The following is a 15,540-nucleotide window of genomic DNA, read 5'->3' as shown; positions in this document are numbered from 1 at the left end:
TTTATCGTATCGTTTATCGTATCGTTTATCGTATCGTTTATCGTATCATTCAGTGTTCGTTTAGTGTTCATTTAAGGTTTGTTTAGTGTACATGTTAGTGTATGTCTTATAACATTATTTACTGTTTCTTTTTATACTTTATATTTTTGATATTTTGGGGTGTAACTGGGACCTTGAGTACACAATGTAAAGTAATGTAAAGTACATGAGTCATTCCACCTCATGTACCACATGTGATGCGAATGACAATAAAGAACTTGAACTTGAACTCGAACTTGAACCCCTTGAAATGCAGAACACAAGGTGTTGCATCACATAGCTTTTAGGGCTTAAGACCAACAGTTGGCCTAAAGCAACAAACCAATGAAAAATAATCCAGTCATATTTTAGGTTTCCTTTTACTTTAAAACAATAATCTAATGAAAAAAAAACTACAGACAACCCACAGTTCATAAATGTTGAACTCTAAAATATTTCTTAGCTGTATTCTTAAAAAATATGCAGAAAAAAATGTGGGATTAGGCAGTATTGACCTGTTGTACAGAAACACTGGATCTCTAAAAATGCTGCTTATCAGGACAAAACAGATTTTAGTTTATATAAATATAAACTATGAATACAAGCTCAGAACCACTTTTTGACACTTTTCATTGGTTAGTCAACTGGGAAACCATAAACAGATGTGGAAGAGCAGCAGCCTTTGACTCCACCAAACTTCCAGTGCATACAGTACAGTATACCAGAGGCAGAAAGAGAACGGCCATGTTTGCTATTCCTATTCAGAGATATGTTTTCTTTCCAGCATTTTTCTTTCTAGTCATTGTAGTTTATAAGCACCATCATTGCAGCTCACTTTTCCAACTGAGTGTGACATGCACATTCTCAGATCGTATGGGCGTTTTATACTCTATTCAAATCCAAGAAATCAGCTCACGGTCATGTAGTTGCGAGGCATTCATTTTGGCTCACACCATTCATAGTCCACGATACACACAGCGATCCTGGGAAACCCCTCCCACTGTGGTATGCATCATGCCACACTTTTTGGTAGACGGACGCCTTTGTGCACAATGTCCTTTAAACACTCCTTTGTTACAATCATTATATGTGTGTCTGGAAGAATTCTACAGATGGATGTACATTTTACTCTGTAAATTACTCCTCAAAACTATCCATATTGTTTTCTGGCAAAAAGCCAGTTTTTGGAAGCACAATACTTGAAGCAAAATGACAACATTGCTGTCCGAGCACTTTTCCGCATAAACAAACATGCCCACAAACTTCTGAACAATTGTGCAATACTTTGCGCATATACTTGAGAGGAAAAAAAATAGTTAATACATAGCCTTGTTTTGAGAAATGATGAACAACGAGAATAAAATGCAATTTGTGTCATGCAGCTACATACTACAACTACTTGGCTTGAGTTGGAGTATAAAATGACCTTTAGACCTCTAAATTCAGGGCTTTGGAAGGAGCTTTAGAGAGTTATCAGTCTGTAATAATAATAATAATAATAATAATAATAATGTGTTGTCATCATTGTATGTTCCCATACAATGGCAAAATTGGCTCTGCATTTAACACATCCAACCCCAGGTGGTGTGGTGGGCAGCAATTGGGGGTGCCTGGGGAGCAATTGTGAATGGGGTCTGCTGCTCACCAACACCACAAGTTGTGCAATGACTGGGGATCAAACTTGGGACTTTCGGGTCTCGAGTTGGCTGCCCTGCCTCTACACCATCTCGGCCCCCATAAGCATTCAAAACCAGTGTATTAAATTTCTCTTCTTCATCCCTGATCTGGCTTTTTCTTTTGTTTTTTTGCCAAGAGGCAGTGATCTCTTCCTCCTCCGTTGATGCCATGACTGAAATGGTGAGAAATGAAGGAATTTGTCATGAGCAAATTAAACTCAGGTCCAGCGTGGCTGCGGGAGGGTCTGGAGATTTCCTGGAGGGCTGGACAGATGTGTGGACTGCAGAGCCAGCGCTCCGTTTTTAAAAATTTTTTTTAGATCTTTTTATTAACAACACAGAACACCGCTGTGGCGGAGGCTGCCAGCGCTCTTTTTTTTTTCCTGACCTGTCAATCAATCCAGTAGGCGTGTCAGCAAATGATCAATCAGCAACCTCAATTTGTCCCGAAGGTAAACGCCCCTTGTCTGTGGAGTTTACTGCAGCCGCTCAGGGTGTACGCTCCTCTGCATACAGTACACATTTACGTATGCGTGAACGGACGTACGAGGGAGTATACTGGGGGTTAACTTTGAAACTTGTCCAACATTCATAAAATTTACCTTATGTTGCCTTTTTGGAAATGCATATATTTGTACAAGTTGTACTTGCCTATAGAGAGGAGATGATGATATCGGGATGGTATCGGTATTGGTCATTATCCAGGTTTAGGTATCGGATCGGATCGAAAGTTAAAAAAAAAGTGGATCGGTGCATCTCTACCTTTCATGATGGTGAATGATCAAAACAGACAGGTTAAAATCAAAAGTTCTCTGTTTGTTTTTTTTTTGTATTTTCTTTCTTTTTTTGCACCTTCTGATGAGGTGGGGTGGGGTGGGGGGGCTATTTGTGCTTTAAAGGTGCTTTAAAGGTTTCTAGTTTCACTGAATGGCAGATGCTGCATCCCAAACAAGCTTTGTATACACAGTTTACCAGCAGACCCTAGATAGAAGAGGGGTGAGAGATCACGGCCTGTTATTCTCCACCCTCTGTTTCTGACAGCAAGCAAACAGCATCCATGCTCTTTGACACCCTGAGAAAACGGGACTTATTTTCATTGCTGCAAATCAAAAAGACAAAAGACTAATAAACTGTGCTTTGGTGATAGTAAAGTAAATGTAATATGTAGTGAAACTGGGATTATTTCTAAAGATACAATGTTGTTTTTTCTTACTTGGTGTGTCAAATTGATTTTCACCTTTTAACCTATTTTCACATACTTTATGCTGACAATGGGGCCTCTTCTTTTATTGACCATTTCTCCCTATTCTCAGTAGAAAATCCAAACGTAGCTGTAACTCTTTTTTTTCCTGAAAGCCGTTGAAACAAATGCAAATTTGCAGATATGATTTAGTTCTTTGATCCCCAAGTTAGCAAATCTTCCCTACACCCATGATTGTGACTTCTAGTATCCAAGCAGCATTGCAAGATTCAACCAACCCTGTGGGGAAGCCCTTCACCCTTTTATCCACTTTTCTTGGAAGCAACCTCTTTTGGTGATAAATGATAGTGGGCATGCTGAATAGTGCTTCCAGTTTGACCCCAAAAAAGAAAACCCCTCTTCTTTCATTTCTTTTGAAGAGGGCTAATTACCATGTTCAGTAAAAGAGTCTCTGAGGTCTTATTTAATCACAAGGCAGCAGAGAGTTAGAAATAACTGGGGAGGGGGAAACAAGCCTGTTCAGCTCATCTTTTTCCCTCTTTAGTCCTTTTGTACACAGGATGTGAAAATATTTTGACTTACAATAAATCCTCATTTTGGATCGTGTAATTTTGAACGCTAACAACTGGTATTCACTATTCAGATATGAACACACAAATGCCGTATTATTTACAAGTATCAAAGAATGACAGATAAAAATATTTTTTACAGCTAATAGTCAATACAATTCAGTTTATTTCTATACCACCAAGTCACAGCAGAAGTCATCTCAGGGCACTGTACAAAAGGAATTGACATACATTATAAAAGCTACTTAGTAAAAGTTCTCTATCTAAGAAGCCAACAGATTGTGTTGAATCTTCACTTTGTTACAGTCCACCACCCTGAGCAAGCACAAAGGCAACAGTGGGAAGGAAAAACTCAATTTTAACAGGAAGAAACCTCCAGCAGGACAAGGCTCAGGACGAGCAGCCATCTGCTTCGACCGGTTGGGTTTGAGAGGGCAGGAAGGAGAAATGAACACAGAATGACAGGTCCAGATGTACTTTCTATGGTAAAAAAGACAAAAAACAACAACAAACAAACATGTTAAGATATAAATAATTACAAATACAAATCAGGAAAAGTAGAGCAAGTAAAGACAGCAGCAATGTGAGGAAATGGGATCAATTTGTCCTCCAGCAGTCTTAAGCCTATAGCAGCATAACTAAGGGATAGCTCAAGAAACCAAGCTGACCCCATCAAAAAGGAAATACATTGCTTAAACTTAAAACTGGACAATGTGTCAGCCTCACGGACAGAAACTAGAAGTTAGTTCCACAAGAGAGGAGCCTGATAACTGAAAGATCTTCTTCCAATTCTGCTTTTGGAAACTCTAGGAACCACAAGTAAACCTGCAGTCTGAAAGTGAAGTGCTCTGTTAGGAAAATATGGACCAATAAAACATGTGATATAAGATGGAGCTAGGCTGTTGAGAGCTTTGTAGGTTAGAAGTAAGATTTGGAATTATATCCTGCATTTGAAAGGGAGCCAGTGGAGAGAATCTAAAACTGGAGAGATATGACCTCTCCCATCAACTCTTTTTAAAACTGTGGCAGCAGTGTTCTGGATCAACTTAAGACTTAAAAAAAAATAAGAATTGGACACTCAGATCATAAACAAACACCCATATATTAAACAAAATAACATTGTTGCACAAGCCTGAATACCAGCTACTCTTAAACCAAGGCACCAACATTTCTTTAAGAACTGTGCAAAGCGTATGTGTGAGCCTTCTGTGAAATCAAATACTTTTTGGCTATTGATTTATTAGTGAAACAAAACTACATTATTAAAGTAGCTTCCAAAAACAACATTGTAGGAATCAACAGATAAAATATATTGTATTATCTCTGATTCTTTTCTGATCCTCACAGCTGAACACAAAATGTGTTGGATACACAACTTAATTAATAAATTAAATAATTAAAAAATCCACAATATGTACTAGTTTACATGTTAATGTTTTCTTAAATATAAATAGTAAAGTATAGTATAAATAAAACAATCATAATGAATGTTTAATGACCCTGGCGCTCTCAAGAGGTTAAATAACTTGACCCTTCAGGGTCACTCAGTTCTTTTTACTCACTATGACTGCACACAGGGACACATTTATGGCTTCCCATTTCCTTAACTTTTGTTGATTTTCATATTATCTCTAAACATGACTTTGTGGGTGTCTGTTTATGTAACGTGGCTGCTGTAAGCTGATCTCAGAGCAGTATCTGCTGAGGAGCAGCTGGTTGGAACTGAGAGAAAATACAGCCAACATTACAACTGCTCCAGTTTAAATGATTAAGTCAAACAAAACTTAGAAAGAACTTGTGGAAGCAGGTAGGACACTTTTGTGCATACAGGATAAAGGTGTGCTTTCGAACCAGCAGCTCTACATGATTGTGCCAACCGAGAGAGGGTCCGCCTTCCATGGGCACTTGTGACGGTGATGACTGGGAGGGAGTGCACCTTGAACGGGCAGCATGGGGGACGTTCCTGGACCGTCGGATCAAAATGGCGATGGTCCTTTGATGACAAAGTTACAAAATAGCACTTCTCCTTGGTTAACAACAGAAACACCTGATCTTCCTCCTCCAAACCCTTCATCATCCACTGGATAAACAAAAACTCTCTGAAAACCGTTCTGTCTGTGTTGCTTCTGTTTCTGCCTGACGTGCGCTGAAGCGGGAGGACTTATTAGGATTTATCGCCTGTGGTTCCCTTTTGAGTACGAATTGTTCATGAGAAAAAGATCATCTACCGGCACTATAACATCAGCGAGACCATACCTCTCACACCTTGTTCAAGTATAATCAGACATTTTGTCTTTGATACTCAATCTTGTGAGAAGCAGATCCTCTCGAGAGAAATTTTTCTATAAAATTTTAACAGTCGCAAAATTGCAATACAGTAGTCCCTTGTTTATTGCGGGTGTTAAGTTCCAACCCCCCCCCCCCCCCACCCACAATAAGTGAAAATCTGTGAAGTAGTGACATCATATTTATTTTAGTATTTATATACTATATTCTAAGGCTATAGAAACACTTCCCACACTCTTGTAAAGTTCTAAACTCTTAAACCTGTGTCATTTTAACAACATCCGTACAGTACAGTACTGTATATGTAGCTACTACATTTTTCTTACCAGGCTCTGCAGAACACATCAACAGCTCTTGGTTCCGGTCCATCTCTGTTCGGTCCGACTCGGTTCCCTTTCTGCAGATGTACCCTGCAGTGAAGAAGCCCACAATCAATGTTATAAACTCTTAAACCCACTAATTTTAACAACACGCTTACATGTAGCTGCTAAATTTGACTTAAATGTACTAGCGCTGCAGAGCAGCAACAAAGAATCAAAATCAGCTTTATTGTCATTGCACCAAAGCACGACAAAATCACATTTCAGTACAGCCCGTCCGAGAGAAACATAAACAAACAGACATGGGAAGACAGAGGTGACTGAGGCCGTCAGCCATGAGAGGCGCAGCTGTTTTTTCAGATAAGGAAAAAAAGCCCGAGGGGGAGTGTAGGTGTAAAAAAAAAAAAATCAAATCTCACACTGTGTTCTAAATGGGACTCAGTGTGAAAGTTGCAAAAAATGACCTCAACACATGAAACACCAACATACTGATGACATCATAATACATTCATGCATGAGGAGGCTGACGAGGGCAGTGAGTTGTCCGTGGACACTGCCAGAATGTTCCATAGTCCTGATAAAGATGGCACAGTGTCTATCAGCTGGCTCAACTCTGACACTGATCCACAGATGTCCTTGGGAGGGGAGCAATAGGGGAGGGTGGGGGGAGCAGAGCTTCTCATTCACATAAACAACCAGGAGAAGTTTGAGATAACTGGCCAATTCAAGGCCGAGTGGGGAAGACAAATTCAGATAATTATTTTGGGTCAGGCAGCCTCTGCTTGAATTCCCATGTCTGCTGGTACGTCTCACTGGTGATTCCAAACAGCCAAATTTTGTGGTCACACCTCTGGACCGAGCTTGTAGCCTTCTCCAAGGTCGATTCCTTCCCACCAGTGAGTCAAGCTAGTAAGTAAAATATCTTGGTTCCGGTCCAACTTGGTTCGTTTTTGCAGACGTACCCTGCAGCGACAAAGCCCACAATAATGTTCTAAACTCTTAAACGTACTCATTTTAACAGCATACTTATATGTAGCTACTAAATTTTGCTTACCAGCATTTCCCCACTTGGAAGTCCTTGTCGGCCGGTGGAAAGAGATGAAAAAAGTCCTGGCGGGCTCCAGATGGAGCGCTGGACCTTTGGCGGCACGCATCCCCACTTGGAAGTCCTTGTGGGCTGGCTAGGAGTTCTTGGGTTCACCGCTGAGTCTGTGGTCTCATTCTGGTCTGGTTCAGTGCAGTCCTTGAGCACCGAAGCACATTGGGGGGGACACTTGGTTGATTGGTTGTTGATTGATGTGAACCAGAAGTGGTCGAAATGGGAATATGGAAATGCAACAAAGGTGCAGTTTGAACTGGAGATCTTAGGCAACTGTACATATAACCCATCCACCATGCAGCCTTTTTAGATCATCACAGACATGTCTAACCATTGGTATTCTAATTCATCCATCCATCCATTATCTTTACCCGTTTATTCCATTTTGGGTCACGGGGGTCACTGGTGCCCATATCCAGCAATCACTGTGCGAGGGGCGGGGTACACCCTGGACGGGTCGCAAGTCCATCACAGGGACACATAGAGACAAACAAGACAAACAACCATTCACTCTCTCACTCACACCTAGGGACAATTTAGAGTTACCAATCAGCCTAACATGCATGTTTTTGGTCTGTGGGAGGAAACCGGAGTACCCGCAGAAAACCCACGCATGCACGGAGAGAACATGCAAACTCCACCCATAAGGCCCCTGGACCTGGACTTTTTTCATTTAAAAAAAGTACAAAACAATTCCATAACAATATAAAAAAAGATACAAGAGATTTAAAATGAAAGGCAGCAGAAAGAAGAAAAAAATCTTATTATATCTGCCCCTTTTTTCAAACAATTATTTCAATCATAATAATTTTCAAGTAACAGAACAAAATGAATAACTCTTTCTAATTTTTCTAATTCTAATAAATAAACTAAGTTTGCATCAATAGGCTGGAATACAGTAGCCTATGCAGCTTTTATTAGAGAATGATCATAAATTCCATGTGGTGATATAGTGCATGAACTGTGGAATGCCAACATATCAACAAAAATTTATAATATTACTTCCATTATATTTTCTGTATGTTATACCTAACTAAATACCTGAAATGTTGCAGACAAATAAAATATAATTCAATTCAAAAACCAAAACCTCTGAGTACCCAAGTGTTGACCTATATTTTTCTTTGCGTGAGACATTTTTCTAAAGCAAATATTATTGCTTTTTTATGGGCACAACAGAATATCTCAGTAGGGGTCCTTCCTTTGGTTTCCCATGCCAACACCACAGAATGAACTGAATTATCTTCATTGCTTTATTCTGTGTTTGCCTCCATCCTCTGTGTTTAAAGACTTGAGCTGAAATGGCTGTAAGCAAGTGGAAAAGCAATCTGAGATGTTTTACAGTAATTAGCTGCCATTTGTTGCTGCTGTGGAGACTGCTGTAGTGACTATGAATGGGGAATGCGGGGCTGCACAGGGGTACAGTGTGAATGTGGGACTGGGTGGGTTGTAGGGTGGGTGTGGGACCCTCCTTTTGTAGGTTTCACTTCTCTCTTTTGCCATCCACAGAGGGAATGGGCTGAGGCAGCTGTCACTTAACATGTGAATGTTTCGAGGGCAGCCCAGGGGTCTTTAGAAAACTCTCCTTTTTTTGTTTGTTTTGCTGCCCCCACCCCATTTTTCAAGCAGAAGCAGAGTTTCTGAGCCTCAGAGGAGGGGCTTTCTGGGATGAGAAGGGGGGAGAATGTGGAACACCCCAAAAGAAAATGAAAAAAAGCTGGAAGAAGGTAAAGAAGGCACTTTGCTGCCTAGCTGCCTGGTACTCCTGGGGGACAGCCTGAGTGGCAGAGAGGAACTCCAACCACTGGGGTGTTACGTGGATCGTGCACAAGTGACCTCCCTGTGAAAACTGCTCTTGGCTGGGAACTGTGGGAGTTCAACTGAGCCGTTGGAATACATTGTCTTCATCTTGGCGCACTGTCCCATCGGTGCGTTAACAAGGAAGGAATGCCTCTATCACAGCTCCCACAACAAAGAAGAAATGGAGAGGAGCAGAGCCGGTGGGAGGAGAAGTGAAGTGAAGGGAGGGGAGGGGAAGGGTGCACTGTGAGGGGAGAAGGGGGCATTGTTTGTCAGTGACTGAGGGCAACGGGAAAGCATGAGTTATCAGGACATGTGTTTAGAAAGTGTGTTTGTAGGTGACTGTGTGTAAATAGGTGGACTCTGAGTGTGCACTGGGGGAGGATGCATGTGGTGTTTGTGAGGAACCTACAGTTTGGGATGTTGGAGCTCAGAGGCCGTTCAAAGGATGCTCAAACAAAGCCGGATTTTTTCTCTCCCCTCCTTTCTCTCCCTTCTGAATGGTGAATGAGGGCTTGCTGGATTCCTTTACTCCATGCTGTTGGTTCAGTTCTGCTTTGGGGTGAGTATAATTCACGTGAGCTTCTAACCGCCAAAACTGCCATTACCTTAGAGTTGGCCCAGAAAGACAGGCTGGGTTTAGTGTTTGCTGCTCCGCCAGGAAACCAAGAAATCACAAAAGATAAACTATATTCTGATAGAGGGATTAAAAATAAAATTTATTTTAACTACATTAAGAAAAAAATCTGGAAATGATGAGGTATTCCAGTAGAAACTACATCATTATGAATGGACCACAGTAATGTGAGTATTTTTTTTTAAATTTAATTCAACAGTTTGTTCTTGGTTTTTGTAGTGTCATATTTCAACACACACTTTTATTTTCAGTAACATTCTGACAGAAACCCTGCTGATATTATCCCACAGCAGCTTTAGGTTATCTACTTTCAGAACCTTTAGTATAAATAAAAATGAAATGTCTGACCTTGTACAATATCAACCTTCAAATGTTATGAGTCTCATGGGTAAATGCACAGCTGCCATCTTTGATTAGGGACCACTTCAATGATTACTACTTCAGGACCCCTGTTAAGAGAGAGCGGCAGACATCCATGAGACAACATTAAGTGACTCCACTGTTCTGACCGATGGTTATGGCTCAGCTGCTAATTACAAATCCATACACACAGGACGTATTGAACCATATGTATGGATTAATTAAACATGTATAATGTTATATGGTTAAAATTATCATTTTAAACCTGTGGAGAACAACATGCATCTCACTTTGGTTCATACTGAGTATTAGATTACTGAATATGGCTTACCAAAACAAACCCATTAAAGGTATATAAATATATACAGTAGCATCTGCATGTGGATTTATCATCTCATGCAGTTTAAAGCTTGGAGCTCCACACCCTCCAGTTTTGAACTGAGATAACTCCGTGCATAGGAACATCTTCAACTTTAGAATGAGCGCACTTGTTTTGTCTTTTAACTTTTTAAAATTTTCCATATCTTGAATGACTGAGACTTGAAACCTGCAAAAATCATAAACTCCTCATTATATTAGCACTTTAAATTTCCAATTTATCTTGCTCTGCTGTAGAGAGGCCCCTACACCATGGCTATAATCTAATTAATCCCAGAATGAACTGCAGTCATAAATCACACTGAAAGCAGAAAAGAGACTGATCTGGAGAGCCCTTTTACAAAAGGTTAAGTGCTGGAATGGGTCGGCCATTTGGAATATACGTTAAATAGTAAACTGGCTATCTGTTCCCCATATTCTACTTGGGAGTTAAAAATATGGCTCGATGAGAAAATCTATCAGGTTTGTTTTCATTTAGGTAAATGTAGGTCACTGTATTGTAACTACCTTGTTTTGTCCAAAGAAGTATAAAATTACAGAGTTCCCATTGTTTTTGCATTCCTTATATCAGCATAGAGATGGATCTATTTCACATCATGTAAAATAAAACACCTGTAGACTTTAAATTTCAATGGAATAGTAAGTCATTGTTAAACCATTTTGTAAGAATACTCCGCATGCAAAGAGTCAGAGTCAGAGATTCTTTATTGTCATTCGCACCTCATGTGGTACATGTGGTGGAGCGAAATTATGTACACAGGGTCCCAGTTACATCCAACAATAAAATGTAAAAGAAAAACAATGATAACATCTAAGATATGAACTAAGAAAAACATCAACTAAATATACACTAAGCACTCATAACATAAAACATTGAACATCAGCACAAACATGAACATGAGTCTGTGAGCAGATGTGCACGCATGAACACATTAACATTGAAACAGATCAGCAGCAACATGAAACAGATCAGCAGCAACATGAAACAGATCAGCAGCAACATGAAACAGATCAGCAGCAACATAAAACAGATCAGCAGCAACATGAAACAGATCAGCAGCAACATATAGTGTGAGATCACTATGGAGGAAAGTGTGAAATTTACTCGTAGTGTGGTACAGTAACCAGACACAGCTAAATTGTTAGCTGGTGTGCAGTTGGGCACAGACACTCTGCTCTCCTCAGGAGACTGCAGGGCAGTGATCTGAGCTAACTGGGTAATCATTGATCTTGAGGCGGGGTCTTTGTCTGGGCACTACTCTGATCTGTGCTCCCCTGTGGACCCCTGGACTGCATCATCTGCTCAGCAGACAGGCAGGATGCGAGTAATTCCTAATGCACATGGAGTGATGATATCAAACTAGGTCATATTTAAATTATCATTGAGTTTGTGTTTTTATTGTTTTAATTTGTGGTGTAATCATTCACCCAAATTCAATTTAATTCAAATTTGGGGTGGGATTTGGAAGTATAGTAGCACATTCTCCTTGGGTGCAGAGTTTCTTTGTCTAGCCTCAGACAAGGATAAAAGAGCTGCATATTCAGCGTATTTTAATCAGCCACAACATGTTACTGTGTTTGTACAGCACTTTGCATCTCCATTGTCAAAACTGAAAAAAAATATTCCTATCAGTTTGAAGAACTATCATCCAAACATCTTCTTTACTGACCCCCAGTCCCCCCACCCCCCACCTGATCATTAGTCACCAAGCATGACTTTTAGTGACCTGTATAATTTTGAATGGAGCAGAGTAACCCCCCCCCTCAGAGGGAGGAACTGGCTTCAACAGGAACCCTCCCTGTGATCTCCTAAAGGGCTCACCTCAGATCCTCCATGTCAAGATAATTACATTCACCTTTGACCTCTGTCACAACAATGAAGGAACTGAGTTAGGACAGTTTGGAACTGTCAGTAACAATAAGATGTTGACTATATTCATATAGGATTGTGAAACTTCTAGTATGTAATAGAAATATTCCGTTACAAATTGTAAATGGTGACCTACGAGCAGCTAAGTCATGCTGCATGATATTAAGCTTGCAAGTTTAAACCTACCAAACCAGTTGTTGTAGTTTTACCCATCCAATTGCCACCCTGGAGAAACTGGGCGATGTTTGCATTTTTATGGCTGTCATTCTCGATCACATCCTAAATGGGTTTCCCAGGACTGGTCCAAGCTGCACTGTACAACGAGCTGGCTGTTTGCCTCTGGTTTCTCCATGCCAGGCTCAGCACTGGGGTTCCTGACAAGCCTGTCAAATTGATTTTGAAGCCCAGAAAAAAAAAAAATCAGTTTTTGGTGTGAGGTATCAGAGAGAATGTGTGTATGTGTTTAAATTTAAAAAAAGAGAAAGATGGGAACAGCTTGGCCAAATCACCATTTTGTATGTTCTTCTGGTCCTTTGGTGCCAGAACAATAACAATGGCCAAAATTTTGCACGACTGATATATAACATTAGTTCCAATTTATGACACTATTTTGGAGATCTGGCAGTGGCAAAGAGTTGTTAGTGATGTAAAACCAGACATCTAAAAGAAAATTTTGTTAAAATATAATAATAATTAAATATATATTTAAAAAATGAGCTTTATTTTTTAATTGCATGATGACTCTGAGCCCCCTTGTTTTATTTTAGGTAGCTGAGGGATCATCCGCATGAATGGCCAAGGGGTCTTCCCTCACCTATTACCTCCCTAGGCTGTGGGCTGAAGGATTATGGGTAACCTCATCAGCCGGCCCAGTTGCCTGGGCCAGAAATCCAAGCATGTGCGGACAGATGAGGGCTTCTTGAAGGAGTGCTACCAGCAACGAAAGGAGTGTCAGCCTGCTGAGCAACATGAGGCCAAGCTAGAAGAGGATTTGAAAGACAAAGCTGTGGAAAATGAGAACAAGAAGAGAGAGGTGGAAAGAGAAAACGAGGAACAAGAAGTAGAATGTAAAAGAGAGAACGGTGTTCATACTCCCATTTCAGATAAACCCCTTCATAGCTCTCCTGCTTCTACTATTAGGAGTAGTAGTACTTTGGAAAATGCCTGGCACAACAGCCCTTCTCCAATAAAAACCTCCCGAAATGGGACACTAATGAGGAGGACTGTGACTCCGGAGTTTGCCAGGTCTCCACTGGCTCACTTGGACAAGAATGCTGCAGACAGGAGGGCCAGTTTCCAGAGAAGAGACTCCAGAGAAGGGAGCCCCTGGTCCTGGAAGACGGTGGCGTCACGTGAGGTCACAGAAGTGACTGAGGTCACAGAGACAATTGTAACAGAAATTGTGGAAGTCACAGAATATCCACCGGGAGATAAAGGAGGGAACCCCGTAGTCACCAGAACAGTTAGAGTCCTGAATGGTGTTGCAGAAGAACTTGCTGAGGTTGAATGACTGATTTTCAAATATAATAAATTTCATATTTGTTTCCATTTCTGTATTTATTTAATCCATATTTAAAATTTTAACCTTCACTTCTGTCTTAAATCCATCATTTGACTGCATCACATGATAAAGGGTTTGTCTGCAACATACATTTTATGAACTGGCATTTCTTTACTTCGCAGCTCCAAAGTGATGGACGTTCATGTTCAGACCAAGATTCTAGTTTGGACAGGTGGATGGTATGTTTTCTGCTTTCTGTGTTAGAGCGGTAAAATATCAGCTTTTTATTATTATTTAATTTTATTTTCAGAAATGAATCTACTGTCTTGTATTATGCATGTGTGTTTTGTCAGGGAACAAAATCTGCCTTGGCACTCAGGAACGTGTCCACAGATTCTGAAACGTTTCTCCAGAACCTGGATGCTTTGGTTACATGGGTCAGTGAGATTGAAGAGCTCACAGCCAACCAGAAACCTCCATCATCAGAGGTCAAAGTAGTGAAAGCCCAACTTCAAGAACAAAAGGTTGGTTTGACTGGAACACTACATCACACTCAAGCTTCATGCTCAATAATCCAGGTGAAAAATCCAACAAAGTTCAGTCAGGTCATCTGGATGTTTTTTTGTTGTTGTTGTTGTTGTTGAGATATTTCATCCTTCAGCCAACGGGCTTCATTGGTTTGAGACACCACAAACAAACTCAGTCCCACAAGCAGCACACTCACATGGTGGACCGACCAGCCTCAGGAGTCGACAGGGGAGAGGGTGGACTCCAGAAACCATCTTATCACCAGCAAACTGGTTGGTCCACTAAGTGAGTGTGCTGCTTGTGGGACTCAGTTTGTCTGCGGCTCCTCGGACTGAAGAAGTCCTTTGGGTGAAGAACGAAACATCTCAACAAATACGAAACCGTCCATATGAGCTGACTGAACTTTGTTGGACTTCATCACATTATTTCTTGTTTCGGGAAGAAAAAAAAAATTGGGTAGAAACATAGTAAAAAAAAATCCTAATTATTATCCTAATCCAAATATTATATCTGAATTATTAATTTAATTCCTAAATATCAGACCGGTAGAGGTCAGTTTTCTCTCCGTTACAGGGATGCTCATGTTTGGAAGGATTTTTCACATTTGGTAACAGGCAGGCCTTCTGTAAAAAGAGTTTAAACATTGTTTAAAGCTTTATTTAATTAAATAATTATGAGCGTGACTTTTTAATTGTTACATATTTTATTCAAATTTCCATTAATACTTTGTAGATGTGTTTTTTATTATGTATTTTTTTCCTAAATGTATGATCAATTGACTGTATTATTTGTATTATCTATATGTATTGGGTGGAGGCTTTATATAAATACACTGGGCTTATTCCTTTCCCTGCACTGTTATTATTATTATTATTATTTTCTTAATATCTTTGATCTGTATGTTAATTATGCAACATGAAATAAAATCAAATAAAGTAAAAACTATTTCCTGTAGAGAGCTGTTCCAAAGATTTGGAGAGTTCTCAACCTTTACGAGAACACCTCTGCTCTACTTCGAGGTGAAAAGATGGTGTTCATAGCAACAATGAGCTTCATTAAACCATTGTGAACATGACCTTGGGGTATGAGAAAAACAGTTTTACCTCTCAGCTGACATCTCCCACATCGTGAGCCCTTTAGATTCAATGAACCCTTCCAGGATTTTGACAATGAAGGCTTGAAACAAGATACAAGCTTCCTCCACCTCATACAAAAGCTGAGGAGAAGGAGAAACAGGTTTAAATAGATTTTCACTCCTGCTGTCCCTTTTTCAAACGAGCACAAAATATATATATAT

General features: G+C 40.1%; 1 protein-coding gene across 1 annotated transcript in view; it reads left to right on the top strand.

Annotated features, from left to right (window-relative positions):
• Nucleotides 1–13,386: 13,386 nt before the first annotated feature.
• Nucleotides 13,387–15,540, top strand: part of LOC119410406 (dystonin) — a 7,218-nt gene continuing 5,064 nt past the window's right edge. Inside the window, exons 1-3 of the mRNA XM_037677318.1 lie at nucleotides 13,387–13,715; nucleotides 13,898–13,954; nucleotides 14,069–14,239. Of these exons, the coding sequence (XP_037533246.1) occupies nucleotides 13,428–13,715; nucleotides 13,898–13,954; nucleotides 14,069–14,239 (516 nt within the window). The 5' untranslated portion in view covers nucleotides 13,387–13,427. The remainder of the gene's footprint in view (nucleotides 13,716–13,897; nucleotides 13,955–14,068; nucleotides 14,240–15,540) is intronic.

This window comes from Nematolebias whitei, chromosome 5, assembly GCF_014905685.2.
Source record: "Nematolebias whitei isolate Nwh7 chromosome 5, NemWhi1, whole genome shotgun sequence".
Taxonomy (NCBI): Eukaryota; Metazoa; Chordata; class Actinopteri; order Cyprinodontiformes; family Rivulidae; genus Nematolebias; species Nematolebias whitei.
Note: the sequence above shows the minus strand (reverse complement) of the source record. Positions and strands in the feature narration are given on the sequence as shown.